This window comes from Pelodiscus sinensis, chromosome 3 (genome assembly GCF_052426305.1).
Source record: "Pelodiscus sinensis isolate ZL-2025 chromosome 3, ASM5242630v1, whole genome shotgun sequence".
NCBI classification, from domain to species: Eukaryota; Metazoa; Chordata; order Testudines; family Trionychidae; genus Pelodiscus; species Pelodiscus sinensis.
In genome coordinates, this window is record NC_143054.1 from 25,064,302 (window position 1) to 25,077,111 (window position 12,810).

The 12,810-nt window shown below is 38.0% G+C and overlaps 1 protein-coding gene across 5 annotated transcripts in view; it reads left to right on the plus strand.

Moving 5' to 3' along the window:
* Positions 1–12,810, plus strand: part of NBAS (NBAS subunit of NRZ tethering complex) — a 341,233-nt gene that overhangs the window by 175,619 nt on the left and 152,804 nt on the right. For all 5 annotated transcript variants that reach the window (XM_075923472.2, XM_075923475.2, XM_075923474.2 and 2 more), the window contains 2 exons: positions 1,334–1,410; positions 1,952–2,089. In XM_075923472.2, the coding sequence (XP_075779587.2) occupies positions 1,334–1,410; positions 1,952–2,089 (215 nt within the window). The remainder of the gene's footprint in view (positions 1–1,333; positions 1,411–1,951; positions 2,090–12,810) is intronic.

A 12,810-nucleotide genomic window follows, 5' to 3' on the forward strand; every position in this document is an offset into this window, starting at 1 on the left:
CTGGCAACCCTACTGAGCTCTTTAGGGGTGGTATGGAAGCACAGAACATGCTCCCCCCCATAAGCCGTGAAATTTAAATTCCTGTGCATTTCCTTGAAGTCCTTAGGTGGAAGACAGTAACTATTTTTTGTGTATTTTCTTATGTTTTATTGATTAAACACTTGTTTCTTTTTGTATTAGTGGTATTTTATTGTTTGTTGATTAAAACCTAAGATCAGAAGGCCTAACTACTGTATATGCCTCCAAACAAGAGCAAATGGCAGGCTGCAGACCTTCATTGGTGGAATTTTTTGGACATCTTGATTCGTAGATTTTTTTTCCTAGACAGTTAAATTGGAAATGTAAATGCCCTGAAAGGGAGATAGCAGATTTACTTTTGGAATTTTGAACACTGGGTTTTCCTTGTGCACTCTCTCCAGTCACCTGCTTCACAGGGTAGAAAAGTGGGAAAGTCAGGAAATTTTCTTTAGATTCAGAGTCAGGACTTCGCTTGTCCTGTCTGGAGATACCTACAGTTTGTCAGGTGAAGTACATTCATAACAATACTCATTTTCCCATTGCCCTAGAAGCTCAATGATTCCTTTCCACTGATGGGAAAGCTCTAGCAAGGAAAGTTTTGTATTTTATTTGAAAATTGCTAGTACATTGGTGCTAATGAACTTCAATGGACTTTGGATCACAACCAGTATTTCTCTGCTGTCTGTTGGTATCTCATCAGCTGGCAAACAGGTTTCAGATATAATTATTAGTGAAATAGCTAATTTTCTTATTTTTTTAGAAGTGTAGTCTGGACCAGCTAATTTTCTTGTTCTTTATCAATACTTAATTCTACAGGTCTCCCTTTAAAATAATGTGTTACCATGTTGCCTTTTTATTTAAAGATAAGCTTATTAATAATTGATTTCTTTGTTGTATGCAGAATACAAGTGAATCTGATGACTGAGCTTCAGAAAACAATGTATTTTTGTATTATTCCTCTGCTTGGTTTTCTTAAATTCTTGTAACTTGATTTTCTTTTAATTAACAGATTTAGTTGTAAATCAGAACAGAAAATGTTTTCGCAGTTTGCTTTAATGTCTGTTACTGCAATATTTCATCTTCTTTGGTTAATGTATAAGTACTTTGTCTGGAAGTTAAGATAAATCAGGATTGCAGTTTAATTACACATTATCGTTTCCTGGATTGCATTGATTAATGTTTAATTTAACACATATAGAATGCTTCAAGCTAGAGTCTAAAAATATGGTTACAATGTAAATATTTCACTTGTGAACTGTGAAGGGCAATTGGATCAGTAATCAAAGCTTTATTTTCCCTCCCCCATGTATTTCAGTTCTGTTACAACTGGCTAGTGATGCTTTACCAAATGATATGACCTTATCTCTTGCCTACCTGCTTGCATTACCACAGGTAAGTTTACCTTTTGTATATGTGTGTATTTTCAGATGTTAGCCCTTTAAGTATTTTGCATGCTTATAATTTGGAAACCTGTTTCTTTTGGCTTAAAATTCACGTGCTTGATCTCCACAAAATCCAGCTTTGGACGGATAACTTTGAAGAAAATCTGACCAGATGTTTTTGAACTATTGTGCCAGGAGTGGTGGTGGGAGCCTTACATCTTAATATTAAAATTTGTTGAGCTTTTTGCACACTATTAACTCAAATGTGTCTGACAAACTTGGAAGGTAGTATTTTAATAAAAAGATCAGAATTGTGTTTAATATAGCTGAGTGATATTTTGAGGTTACATCAAGACAGGAGCTAATGAAATACAGGGGGTATTTTGATCCAGTTATGTACATTTTGGGGATTTATTAAATCTCCTTTAGGGGAGACAAAAGCCCATGTAGCCAGCTCTGTTTCTAAACTATAGGTCAAGACTAGCATCTAGAAAGATTGTGCATTTATTATAAACTTGTTAATTCTTTCATGTATGTTCTTAATCTCCTAGGTGGTAGATGCCAACAAGTGCTTTGAAAAGCAGTCACATTCTGCTTTATGTCTCCAGCTGGCAAGTTATTACTATAGCCTGCAAATCTATGCTCGTTTGACACCATGTTTCAAGGACAAATGCCACCCCCTCTACAGGGTTAGTTCTCCTTTTTCCTGTATTTATTAATATGCAATATAACAGCTATTCTTAAAAAAGAAACAAACCTATATTAAGCTTGTTAAAGGACAGCTCAGACTTGCATTTTGGACAGCCGGGCAGGTTGTATATAATTATTTCTTCCACTGTTCTATAAATAGACAAGTACATACATACATTTTAAAAACGTGTAGTACATTTTTTGATATGTTGATTTACTTAGGTTTTGTATACTGTCTGCTGGCACCATCTGCTTGAGCCATGGATGTTTAAAATGCTTGCAAAACCAGAAAGGAACTAGAAACTTAGCCCTCTCCGTGGCAATCAAAATAATATCCTGGGCGCCGAGAAATCTACCGTCTTTTAAGACAGTTCAAATAAAGGATACATAAAAGAGGAAAATGATCCATCTTAATCTTTGATGGCCCCAAAGGGCTCTTTGAACTTGTTAGCCCAAGCTAAGAGAGCTCACATGGCACTTGTGGAAATTAGTAGACCTCTCAAAGGATTGTACCTTCAATTGGATCTAGAGATCAAACAATTAACAGCCTGGGCATCAAAGTAGAACTGTAGTTCAGCAAGGCTCCTCCATTAGCCCCTCAGACATCTTGGAATCCAGATAGAATTTTTAAGGGCATTTCATTCATTGATGTGGTCAAACTGTTTCTAATGTGAAGGGAAACATAAAGCTCTGTGGGGGAAGGACTGATTGTGAGTACCCTGCAGAATGGGGCCCTGACTTCCAAATTTAGTTACAATATAAATAGAGCAATAATCACACAATTCTGGAGATCTCAGCTGCATAGAGTTTCTCCAGAATGGTTGTTTGGAATTGTACAGCAACAATCAAAATCCTGGATACGAGCCTTGATGGTGTTTGTAGATAAGTACATCAACTTTGTCATCAGGTGTCTAGATTAATCAGAGTAACAGATTAGACAAACCGGTTGTTGGACTATCTAGGCCCCATTACTTCCAAATGCTAGGTTTTGGAATTTGTTCCCTAATCTCTACAATAATCCCACTTCTGTTGCGAGGAAAATATTATATCTCTGAACATTTTTCTGTTGAAGGTAGGTGTGTCTACTTTTTTAAATTTAAAATCAGTGTAATATTTTTTTATTATTAAATTACCATTACTGTTGCTATAGTTTCAAACACAACAAAGTGAAAATCACCCCTTGTAGTTTTCTTAAATTTGGAGACTGCAGGAACACATGAAGACCAAGGATAGTGATAATATACATGATATAACAAGTACAAAATCTTATCTGCACTACAAGCTTTATTAAAGCAATTAGTAAGGCTCGAATTATCTGTGCTTATATAAATCCTAAAAATAAACATTCAGTGATTAAGACTGTGGTCAAATTCATATTCTCAAAGATATTTCAGGGTCTGATGAATCTCTCAAGAGATGATCATCAATAATGGCATGTTTCCTGCTACAGTTTCTAAGGGGCATTCTTTGGGATCCTCTTGTTTGGGGTTTTTTTTTTTTTTTAACCGAACCTGGAAACATACTTTATATTGCTCTGATCACTCCCAGAACCTTTTATATATGATTGAGAGTTTCAACCCTCTTTTCTGTCTCTGTACTTCTACGCTCTGAGTATTGTACTGCCTCATTTTTCAAAGGTTGTTTCTTACCTTCTCTTATTTTCATTAGCATCTATGCACAAAATATGGCCATGGAGCACACCACTCCATGGTGTTACAATCAGGTGTTTTGTGGTCTTGGACAATACATTCTGGTTTCTTGTAGTCTTCTTTCCATAACGTTACCTATTGTCACGTTGTCTTAAAGTATTTTTGCAGCCTTACTGGCATAGGGATATTCCTAGATCACCAATTCATGGCAAGTGTTCTTAAATCTACAGCCGAGTATGGGGTAAATTAAAATCATACAGGCCTCAATCTGAAGTCTTTGCAATTGAGCCATGCTGTACTTCTCTACCTTAATACATATTCATCACTCTCAAATGCTTATCAGTTTTATACTAATGTACTCCTATAATTTAAATCTATTTAGGTACATTTATTATATGAAATAGTAAATGAATTGACCATCACATTAAATAACACAATAATAAATAGATGATCTAATGAACTAATTGGGTACATTGTGAAATAAATGTGTTTTGTTCTAACCCTTAGCAGTTCTTTGGAATGGTTTGATATATATGGACATTTCTAGAACTCTGGGTCCATGTCTAGTAGTACAGATATGTTACTATGAATAGTAAAATAATAGATCGAACATATGGAGTAAGTATTCCAATTCATAAAATCATAGACATATAAGACCGAAGCGACCTTTAATAGGTCACTTTCCGTTAATCTCATTCCGTGCAAAATGCCATGGCCTTAGGGTCTCAAAGTTGCTGTAGGCAAGATATTTGAATCTTTCACCAGCTAGCATCCTAGACATCGGGGAAATTATTCACAGAAGTCATGACATATATTGGAGCGAAGAATTGTGAGGGAGCATAGAAGCCTCACCTAATGAATGTTTGAGTTGTTCCTACATAATTCCACAGTGTGTGTATCACTTGATTTATTCACTGATCAGGCCAAATTTATATTTTTGTTGTGAGGGGAAACAGAAAGTTCTTCATTCACTGTGCCAGCGCAATGAGGCTTTGACCTCGAGATGCTGTTGTAGTACAAATAGAGTAATAATCACAAAACTCTAATGTACTCCTATACACTGAAGTTTCTCCAGGAAGTTCAGTTGGATTCTGACATTCAAACATCATAGAAGCATGGATACAAACTGTAGTATTATTTTTGTAGGCAAGCACAATGGATTCTCCATTTGAGTATGAGGTGCCAAATTTAATCTCAATAAATAAAATAGACAAGCTTGTGACATTTTTGTCACAATTACTTCGGAAAGGCAAGTTTTGGTGTTAGTTCCTATGCCCACACAAGAACCACACTGGTGTTATCAGGAGGCAAAGATTATGCGTACAGCTCTAGAAATCTTTCTGTTGAAGGTTAAGTTCCTAGTTCCACAATTCCTAGGAAATAGTTGTCCCATCATCACCTTTTAATCCCTGGAGTGTTGTGGCATAAATGAGTATTGCTGAAACTGTGGAGATATAACTCTGGTATCCGAACTACATATGCTAATTGTGTCCTGATCATCTCGTTCAATTTTAATTACCTGAAAGGGAGTTTTAAAGAGGATGGAGAGAGGCTGTCCTTAGTTGTGACAGATGACAGAATGAGGAGCAGTGGTCTCAAGATGATAGCAGGGGAGGTTTAGGTTGGATAGGAGGAAAAACTATTTCACTAGGAGGGTGGTGAACACTGGAATGGGTTACTTAGGGAGGTGGTAGAATCTCCATCCCCAGAGGTTTTTAAGTCCTTGCTTCATAAAGGTGGGATGATTTAGTTTGGATTGGTCCTGCTTTTATCAAGAGGTTGGACTCGGTGACCTCCTGAGGTCTCTTCTACTCGTATGATTCTTTGATTCTAGGAAAATGCTAAGGAGAGGGTAATGGAAACCATTATTTGGTGTTTCTTATTACTATTTCAAGCCGGAGGTGTGGCAGCACTTTTAGCAGTCCTAGTTCCAGCACCACTTAGGATATCAAAGTTGCTGAGGGCAAGATTTAAAAATGCTATACCAATTGACATGGTAGGCATCTGGGAAGCCATTCACTGAATTCTCTAGAGGCACTGGGTGGAAAGTATCTGAGTGCCACTTGAGGAAGATTTGCAAAGTGACTTTCCATTCCTTTGCAGCAGCATCTTTTGGTGGAAAGGTGCTCCTGAGTTAGTCCCCATGTAATTCCTGAATTTATAAAGCTGTTCATTTGTATAGGGAGGGACTTGGATTCCTGCCTTTTATTCTATTATTATTGTTAATATATTGTTATTTTTATTAATATAGTAAAACTCTGCTTATCTCCTCCCCCCAATTTATGGGGTTCATTCTCTGATGCTTCTGGTTACCGATGAATGAGATGTGAAGCTGTGCGACACAATGAGAAATTTCTTACCTGAGAATTTTCTTTCTATTAGCAGCTTCTCTCCTTATTGATGCTATTCTGGTCATCTGATAAATGACGAGAATACAAATAAAACTTTTTCTCTAATGGGGGACATGGAGAAGTCTTTTTTTATAATTCTAATATATCAATTTGGTATCTTAATGCTAATCATTTATTTTTGAATTATTCCTTTGGCTATGAAAGAACTCTTCTGGTGGCCTGAAAAGAAAGGCAGAGCTTTGTTCTGGAGCCCTCCAGTAGTAAGATTGGATTGCCTTTGAATTTCACAGCTGGAGAACATTCCCTTTATTTATAAATGAGGTCAGAAGATGCCAACAGAAAAATGTTAGCTGAGAAATGTCATTCTCTTCTCCTGTATGGTATTTAAATAAGAAATCAAAGGAAAAGCTCAAACATTTCTGTTCACCATGAATGTTCTTTTCTGAACCTCTGTTTGGTCTGTTTTGTGACTATGGGTATGTTTACACTAGGGATGTTTGCGAGTAGTTGGAGTCAATCACTTGACTACTCATGTTTCTTCCCTACCCCTGCTGCCTCTGTATCAGAGGCAGCAAGAAGGGGAAGCAGCAGCTGGTTCTGAGGGGAGCCCGCTTAAAAGCCGGTTCACCCTAGCACTGTCTCCACAGTGCCACCGTCTCCTCCTCCTGCACTGCAGTAGCGGTAGCAGCGCGGTAGGGGGTGGGCAGGTGAGGCTGCTGTGAAGCATCCTCTGCCCATGGTGGACCCAGGCTTGCTGTGGGCAGAGGCTGCTCTGTATCCCGCATAACAGCCCCTATCCAAAGCAGGGGCTAGATGCAAACAGAGGATGCTCCACCAACAGCCCCTGTCTGCGGGCTGCTGCTAGAGCACCCTTTGTTTACGATGGCCATTGCTGCTTTGGCAGAAGTCCCTGTTTGTGGCCAGCCCCGGATGCCACAAACAGAGGCTGCTCTTGCAGCAAATGGCGGACAATGGCTTCTGGACCCAGCTCGAGTCGGGCCTGAGGAAGCCTGGCTCAGTCCTGTCTTGTGCTGGGTCCAGGAGCTACCCCTGCTGCAGTTGTGCAGTTTAAATGTAGTAAGAGTTGGGTGGGCAGGCAGCCTGGCTCCTACTATATTTAAACTGTAGAGCTGCAGCAGAGACTTCCAGAGACTTCCATTGTTATCAACTACTCGTGCAGTCAATAGAAATTCTATCGACTACTAGCAGTTTATTTGCTTCCTAACATGCCTAGTTTACACTGCATTTGGAGGTGTGATTGCAGCATGTGCGGTAGGGATGTTAGTGAGCAGTTGACTGTTACTCGTGCTAGATAAATTAAAGTGAGTCTTACAAGTATTGTAGTCACATTCTCTGATTTCAGTGTAGGTGCATCCATGGTGAAATGGGAGTCACTTGACTAACTGGCCAATGCCAAATCCAGTCCATGATCACACCAGAATAAGGGAAGCATGAGTTAGGTTGGTTGTGTTCTGACCAGACTAAAAGATGATGTGGGAGCAGCTTTGTATTGCATTTTATCACATCTGTCTTTTTTTATGTGTCAATCTTTGATCTTATATTCCCTCAGAACTCCGTTTCATACGTATTGGTGTGTTGTAAACTTAGAAAGTTAATCTGTTTCCTCGATGTTGTGTTCACCTACTATTGTGCACGACTCTATGCTGTATGTGGTTTTTCCCATTTGGGTTTTAAGCACCTATAGGAGTTTCCCCCCCTTATGTTGGTAAAGTATTATGTAATTTGTGGTGTAAATCGCAATAACAGGCTCTGACTTGGTCTCAGCAGAGAGTAAACCATTACCAAACATGCTATAAAATCCTTCTAAAAATCACATTTTATCTTGGAAGCTATTAATTAAGGGTTAGAAAACATGCTTTATAATCATAGGCTCAAGAAGCTCAATCTGCTTAGTTTAACATAGACGATAACATAGGTGACTTCACTTACAGAATGTAATCTCTACATGAAAAACAAATATTTAATGAGCTCTTCACTCTAATAGAAAAAGGTATGATCCAGTGATTGGAAGTTGCAGCAAAGTTTAGATAGGAAATAAGGTGTAAATGTTTGACAGTAAGACTAAAAATTGGAACAATTTATCATGAACCATGTGATGGATTCACTGACAATTTTTAAATTAGCACTGGATTTTTTTTCGAAAAGATATGCTCTATAAATTAATTTGAGAGTAGGGTTTTTTTTGGGGGGGGGGCCTGTGCTATACAAGAGGTCAGACTAGATGAACACAGTGGTCCCTGTGATCTCACAATCTGTAACCCCATTAATAATGCAAATCTGTCTCTAATCTCAAAGCTGTAATCACGTAGGGAAGGCCAAGTGCCATTGCCTAACGAAGCTTTCTCTGTAGAGAAAAGAGTCTGTTTTAATTCAAACAAAAGAACATTTTCATCTCCTTCCAACTCTTGGTAAGAGCCCTATCACAAATAACTTTTTTGAACCACATTTTTAACTTTGCAAATCCTCCAAATAAGCTTATGTAGCTATGTAATTTCAGAATACAGAAAGCCATATCAGTTTCCAATAACTTCCATTCAGGCTGTTTAACCTATGTTGGCAATTTTCTTTTGTTCTCAAGTTTGTGGGGATGAAGAAAAATTGCTAGAGTAATACACTATATGTGTGAGCTGATTGTCGCAGAGATTGTTTTGCATAATTTAGACAATTTAAAAAAATGAAACCATCTGTTTCTCCCATTGCTCAGCTTTTATTTTGATGCAAGAATGTCATTAATTGTATTTTTGTGACAAAACTTTAGTGATATCTCTGTACACACTAGGGCATGGTCCCACAGCTGTATTATCGTGATCCTGTAACATCTAACATTATTAAGTCCCTTGTCCCTTTTTTAAAATATCTTGGAGGCAGGCAGCAAGAAGGGGGGAAAGGAACAGATTCTACTTAATGTTTTTTCAAGGTTCTCTCCAAACTCTGATAGTGTAAAAATCATATCTTTCTCTAGACCCCTATTCTGCTGTTCTTCTCTTACTCCAGTTGTGAAATTTGCAAGTCGATCTGCTACAAAGTGCAGCATTTCATTTTTACTGAATGATCTCTTTCATAATCAGATGAGAACCAGAACTCTTGACTGTCTGTTAGGGAGAAGGGAATGTCTGATTTTGTTGCTACACTCTGATTCTTTTTGGTAGCCGTATGTAGAGACTTTCGCATAGCTTTGCTTGGCAGTAAGTTGCTTGCTATGTGCAGTATCTTTGTGTTTCCGTGAGGTAATCACCTAAGACTTGAACAAGTTTTCTAGTGAGCTGAGGAGCAAGGAAAAAAAACTAATTAAAGTGTGTTCAGGACTGAGCAGTATTTGGAGGGATTTATACCATAGTGATTTTGATCTCTTTTGAGAAATGGTTTGAAATTGTAAACGTATTTCATACAATCCCACAAAAAGCTATCACAAGTTAAAAGTTTTTGGTCCTGTCTGCTTGGGCTGAATTTTAAACATAGATGAAAAGGCATAATTGTCCCATTGCGATCTACTAAACTATCCTGTCTGCTATCTTGTATTTATGGGCAGTTATGATTTGTAGTGTGATTAAATATTAGCATATAGTCAAGGAGGTTTTAGTAATTGCTATGTTCATTTAAAGAGGATAACTTAAAACTCAACAAATTGTCATTGCCACACATCTCATTTTTAAGTTTTTTTTTTTTTTTTCAAATAAGCAGTGGGGAGTTCTTCAGACTTTGCCAATGCAATAAAGTTAAAAAAAAATCTAGAAAGTATCCATCAGTCAAAAATTGCCTGAGTAGTCAAACCATAGAACCTATTATTCAGTGGGTTTACTATAAAATCTGTTTATATGGATATTCCTGCCTTTACTACTCAGATTTGCATAATATTTTATCTTGACATCTATAAGTATAAATCATTATGTTTAGAATTGTGTGTTTATTACAGTGAAATAAAATATCATGTTAAAACTATTTGCCTGATTATAAACAAGAGTAGAGATTCTCTTTTCAAGCTTTAGTAATAGTTACACGTACATTCCATCTTGTACCAAATAAATAAAGGTGGGAATGAAGCAACCTTATTAGACATCATAATTTTAGTTCTGTGTAATGACTACCCATTTTGGGGAAGTACTGTGGATCAAATTAACATCATATTGGCCACAATACATGGATATTGGGATCTATCATTTTATATACAACCTTTTTAAAGGAATGCATAATTAGCTCAAGTGCTGCAGGATAAAATAGAAAAGGAGGGTAATGTAGTAAATACTGAAAAAAGCACAAAACAAACAAATATTCCTGTGTACTTATATTAGTAACACTCATTTTTCAAATACAAATTTAAGAAACAATGCAATTGTTATTTATCCTCACACTTCAGGACATAAAGCGATTGGTATCTGAGTAAGGGAAGAAATTCCTCAAAGGCAGAAGGAGCAGATGTATTGCCTCCAAAAATATCACCTGAGTTCCACAGCAGAAAATTATATATATTTTTTTTAAAGTGGTAACTTTAGCTCAGGGCTAACGAATGCCACTTCTTCAACAAAGGCAGTTAATAATAATAATAAAAAAAAACTGCTTACATTTACTTCAGAACCTGATGAAGTAAAACATCCAAAACTATTTAATTTTTTATTACAATTATTAAAAGCACCCAAGAGTATCATGTGCCTCCCAATACAGATTAAAAAACAGTGTTCCTTGCCTTGAGGAACTAATAAAGTAATCTAAGGTGAGTCAATGAAAAGAGTAACAGACATTAGAGAAAGATAAGAGAGCAAAGACATAAATTAAATTTTAAAAGGTTGCAAGCTTAGGGCGTAACCACATAAACACTTTGTCTTTATGGCACCTTGGAAAACAATATTAAAGTTAGGTATACAAGTTTATCATCCACTCTATGGCTCCTGGCTGTCCCTTTGGACTAGAAACTGAAAAATTTACATACTTAATTTTACATACTGTGATTAATCACATTGCATAAAATTAAACATGTGCATAGATCTTTGTAAGGTCAAGGCTTTACTCAGTGGGCTACGTCTAGACCGGCATGATTTTCCACAAATGCTTTTAACGGAAAAGTTTTCCGTTAAAAGCATTTTCGGAACAGAGCATCTAGATTGGCACGGACGCTTTCCACAAAAGCACTTTTTGTGGAAAAGCGTCCGTGCCAATCTAGATGCGCTTTTCTGCAAAAAAAGCCCCGAATGCCATTTTTGCGATCGGGGCTTTTTTGCGCAAAACAAATCTGAGCTGTCTACACTGGCCCTTCTGCGCAAAAGGACTTTTGCCCGAACGGGAGCAGCATAGTATTTCTGCAAGAAGCACTAATTTCAGATAGCAGGAACTCAGTGTTCTTGTGGAAATTCAAGCGGCCAGTGTAGACATCTGGCAAGTTTTTCCACAAAAGCAGCTGCTTTAGCTAGATAAAATGAGCAGGTGATTTTAGTAAGCAATTTTCTAGGCATCCTGGAAAAAGTGGGACTTGACAAGGAATTTGAGAAGGTAGCCCTTATCTATACAGTACTACATCATGGGACTACATCAGTGCACGCTAGGGAACTTTTGATTAGTGCCTAGCAGGGTCCACATGATCAGGTAGTGTGTGCACTAAAGTATACAGTCTGCATGGTATGCACTAATGAACAATAAAGACATTTGGGGTCAGTATAGAATCAGTTAAAAACAGCCACTGAGCCAGAGTCAGCAAATGTGGAGATTCAATGAGCTTTTAATTCCAGTTTACAAATACCCTTTTGTTTGCAACATCTTCACATTCATGTTGATTTCTCCAGTGGGTTAAAACTGCGTTAATTTAAAAATGATCAATTACTAAAAGCATGTCTCATTTAAAGGAAAATCTGTAATGACAAGCCCACATTAGAAATTTCCCAAACAGGTTGGACCTCTCTGGTCTGGCATCATCGGGACCTGACCGGTCTGAAACAAGAGAATTTGCCTGACTAGAAGAGATCTCCTGCCACCAGCCTCCAAGCCCATTGCCTGCTTCTGGTAGCTGTGCCTTGCCTTCCTTCCTCCCCAACCTAACTGGGCTCCTTGCCCAACTGCTGCTGGCTCCCTGGGAGGCACAGGCTCCAGCTTCTGCCATGGGGATCCAGCCATGTACAGCCAGGGGCAGCTGTGGAGCTTTGGCTCCGCATAGCTGGGGGTTGCTGTGGTGACTCTTGCCCTGTGCTGCCATGGGGTTCCAGGCTCAGCTCTATGCTCCCAAGGGCTACTCAAAACTGCTGTGGGGCTCTGGCCCCCGTACCGTGCTCTCCCCAGCTGGGCTGCTAACCGTGATGCTCCACCCAGCTGGCCCTCCTGCCCTTAGGCTCCCGGGTTTGTTGGTCCAGAGAGTGCTGGGTTTTGGATGTACAACTTGTATTCTCATTGTTCACTTGGTGCGTTAACCACATAGATTTCCCATTCTGTTCTATTTAGTTTTTTATTATATGTTCATCACTAACAATTGGTATGAGGGATCAATAATCTGTGTGCAGAATTAGTGTGTGTGTCAGCCTTGCTGTTACTAAAAATCTCACCAAAATTGCATTTTAATCTATCTTGCAAATGGGATATTGCACAACTTTTAAGTTGACATTCAAAATTTCCCAAGCTCTTCTCACTTTAATTTCCCTGAGTAATGATGCTTTCTCAATTAGTAAAGCAGTTTTAAATTGCTAGATACTGAAACAAGAGAAAAATGAGCAAATATGTTTG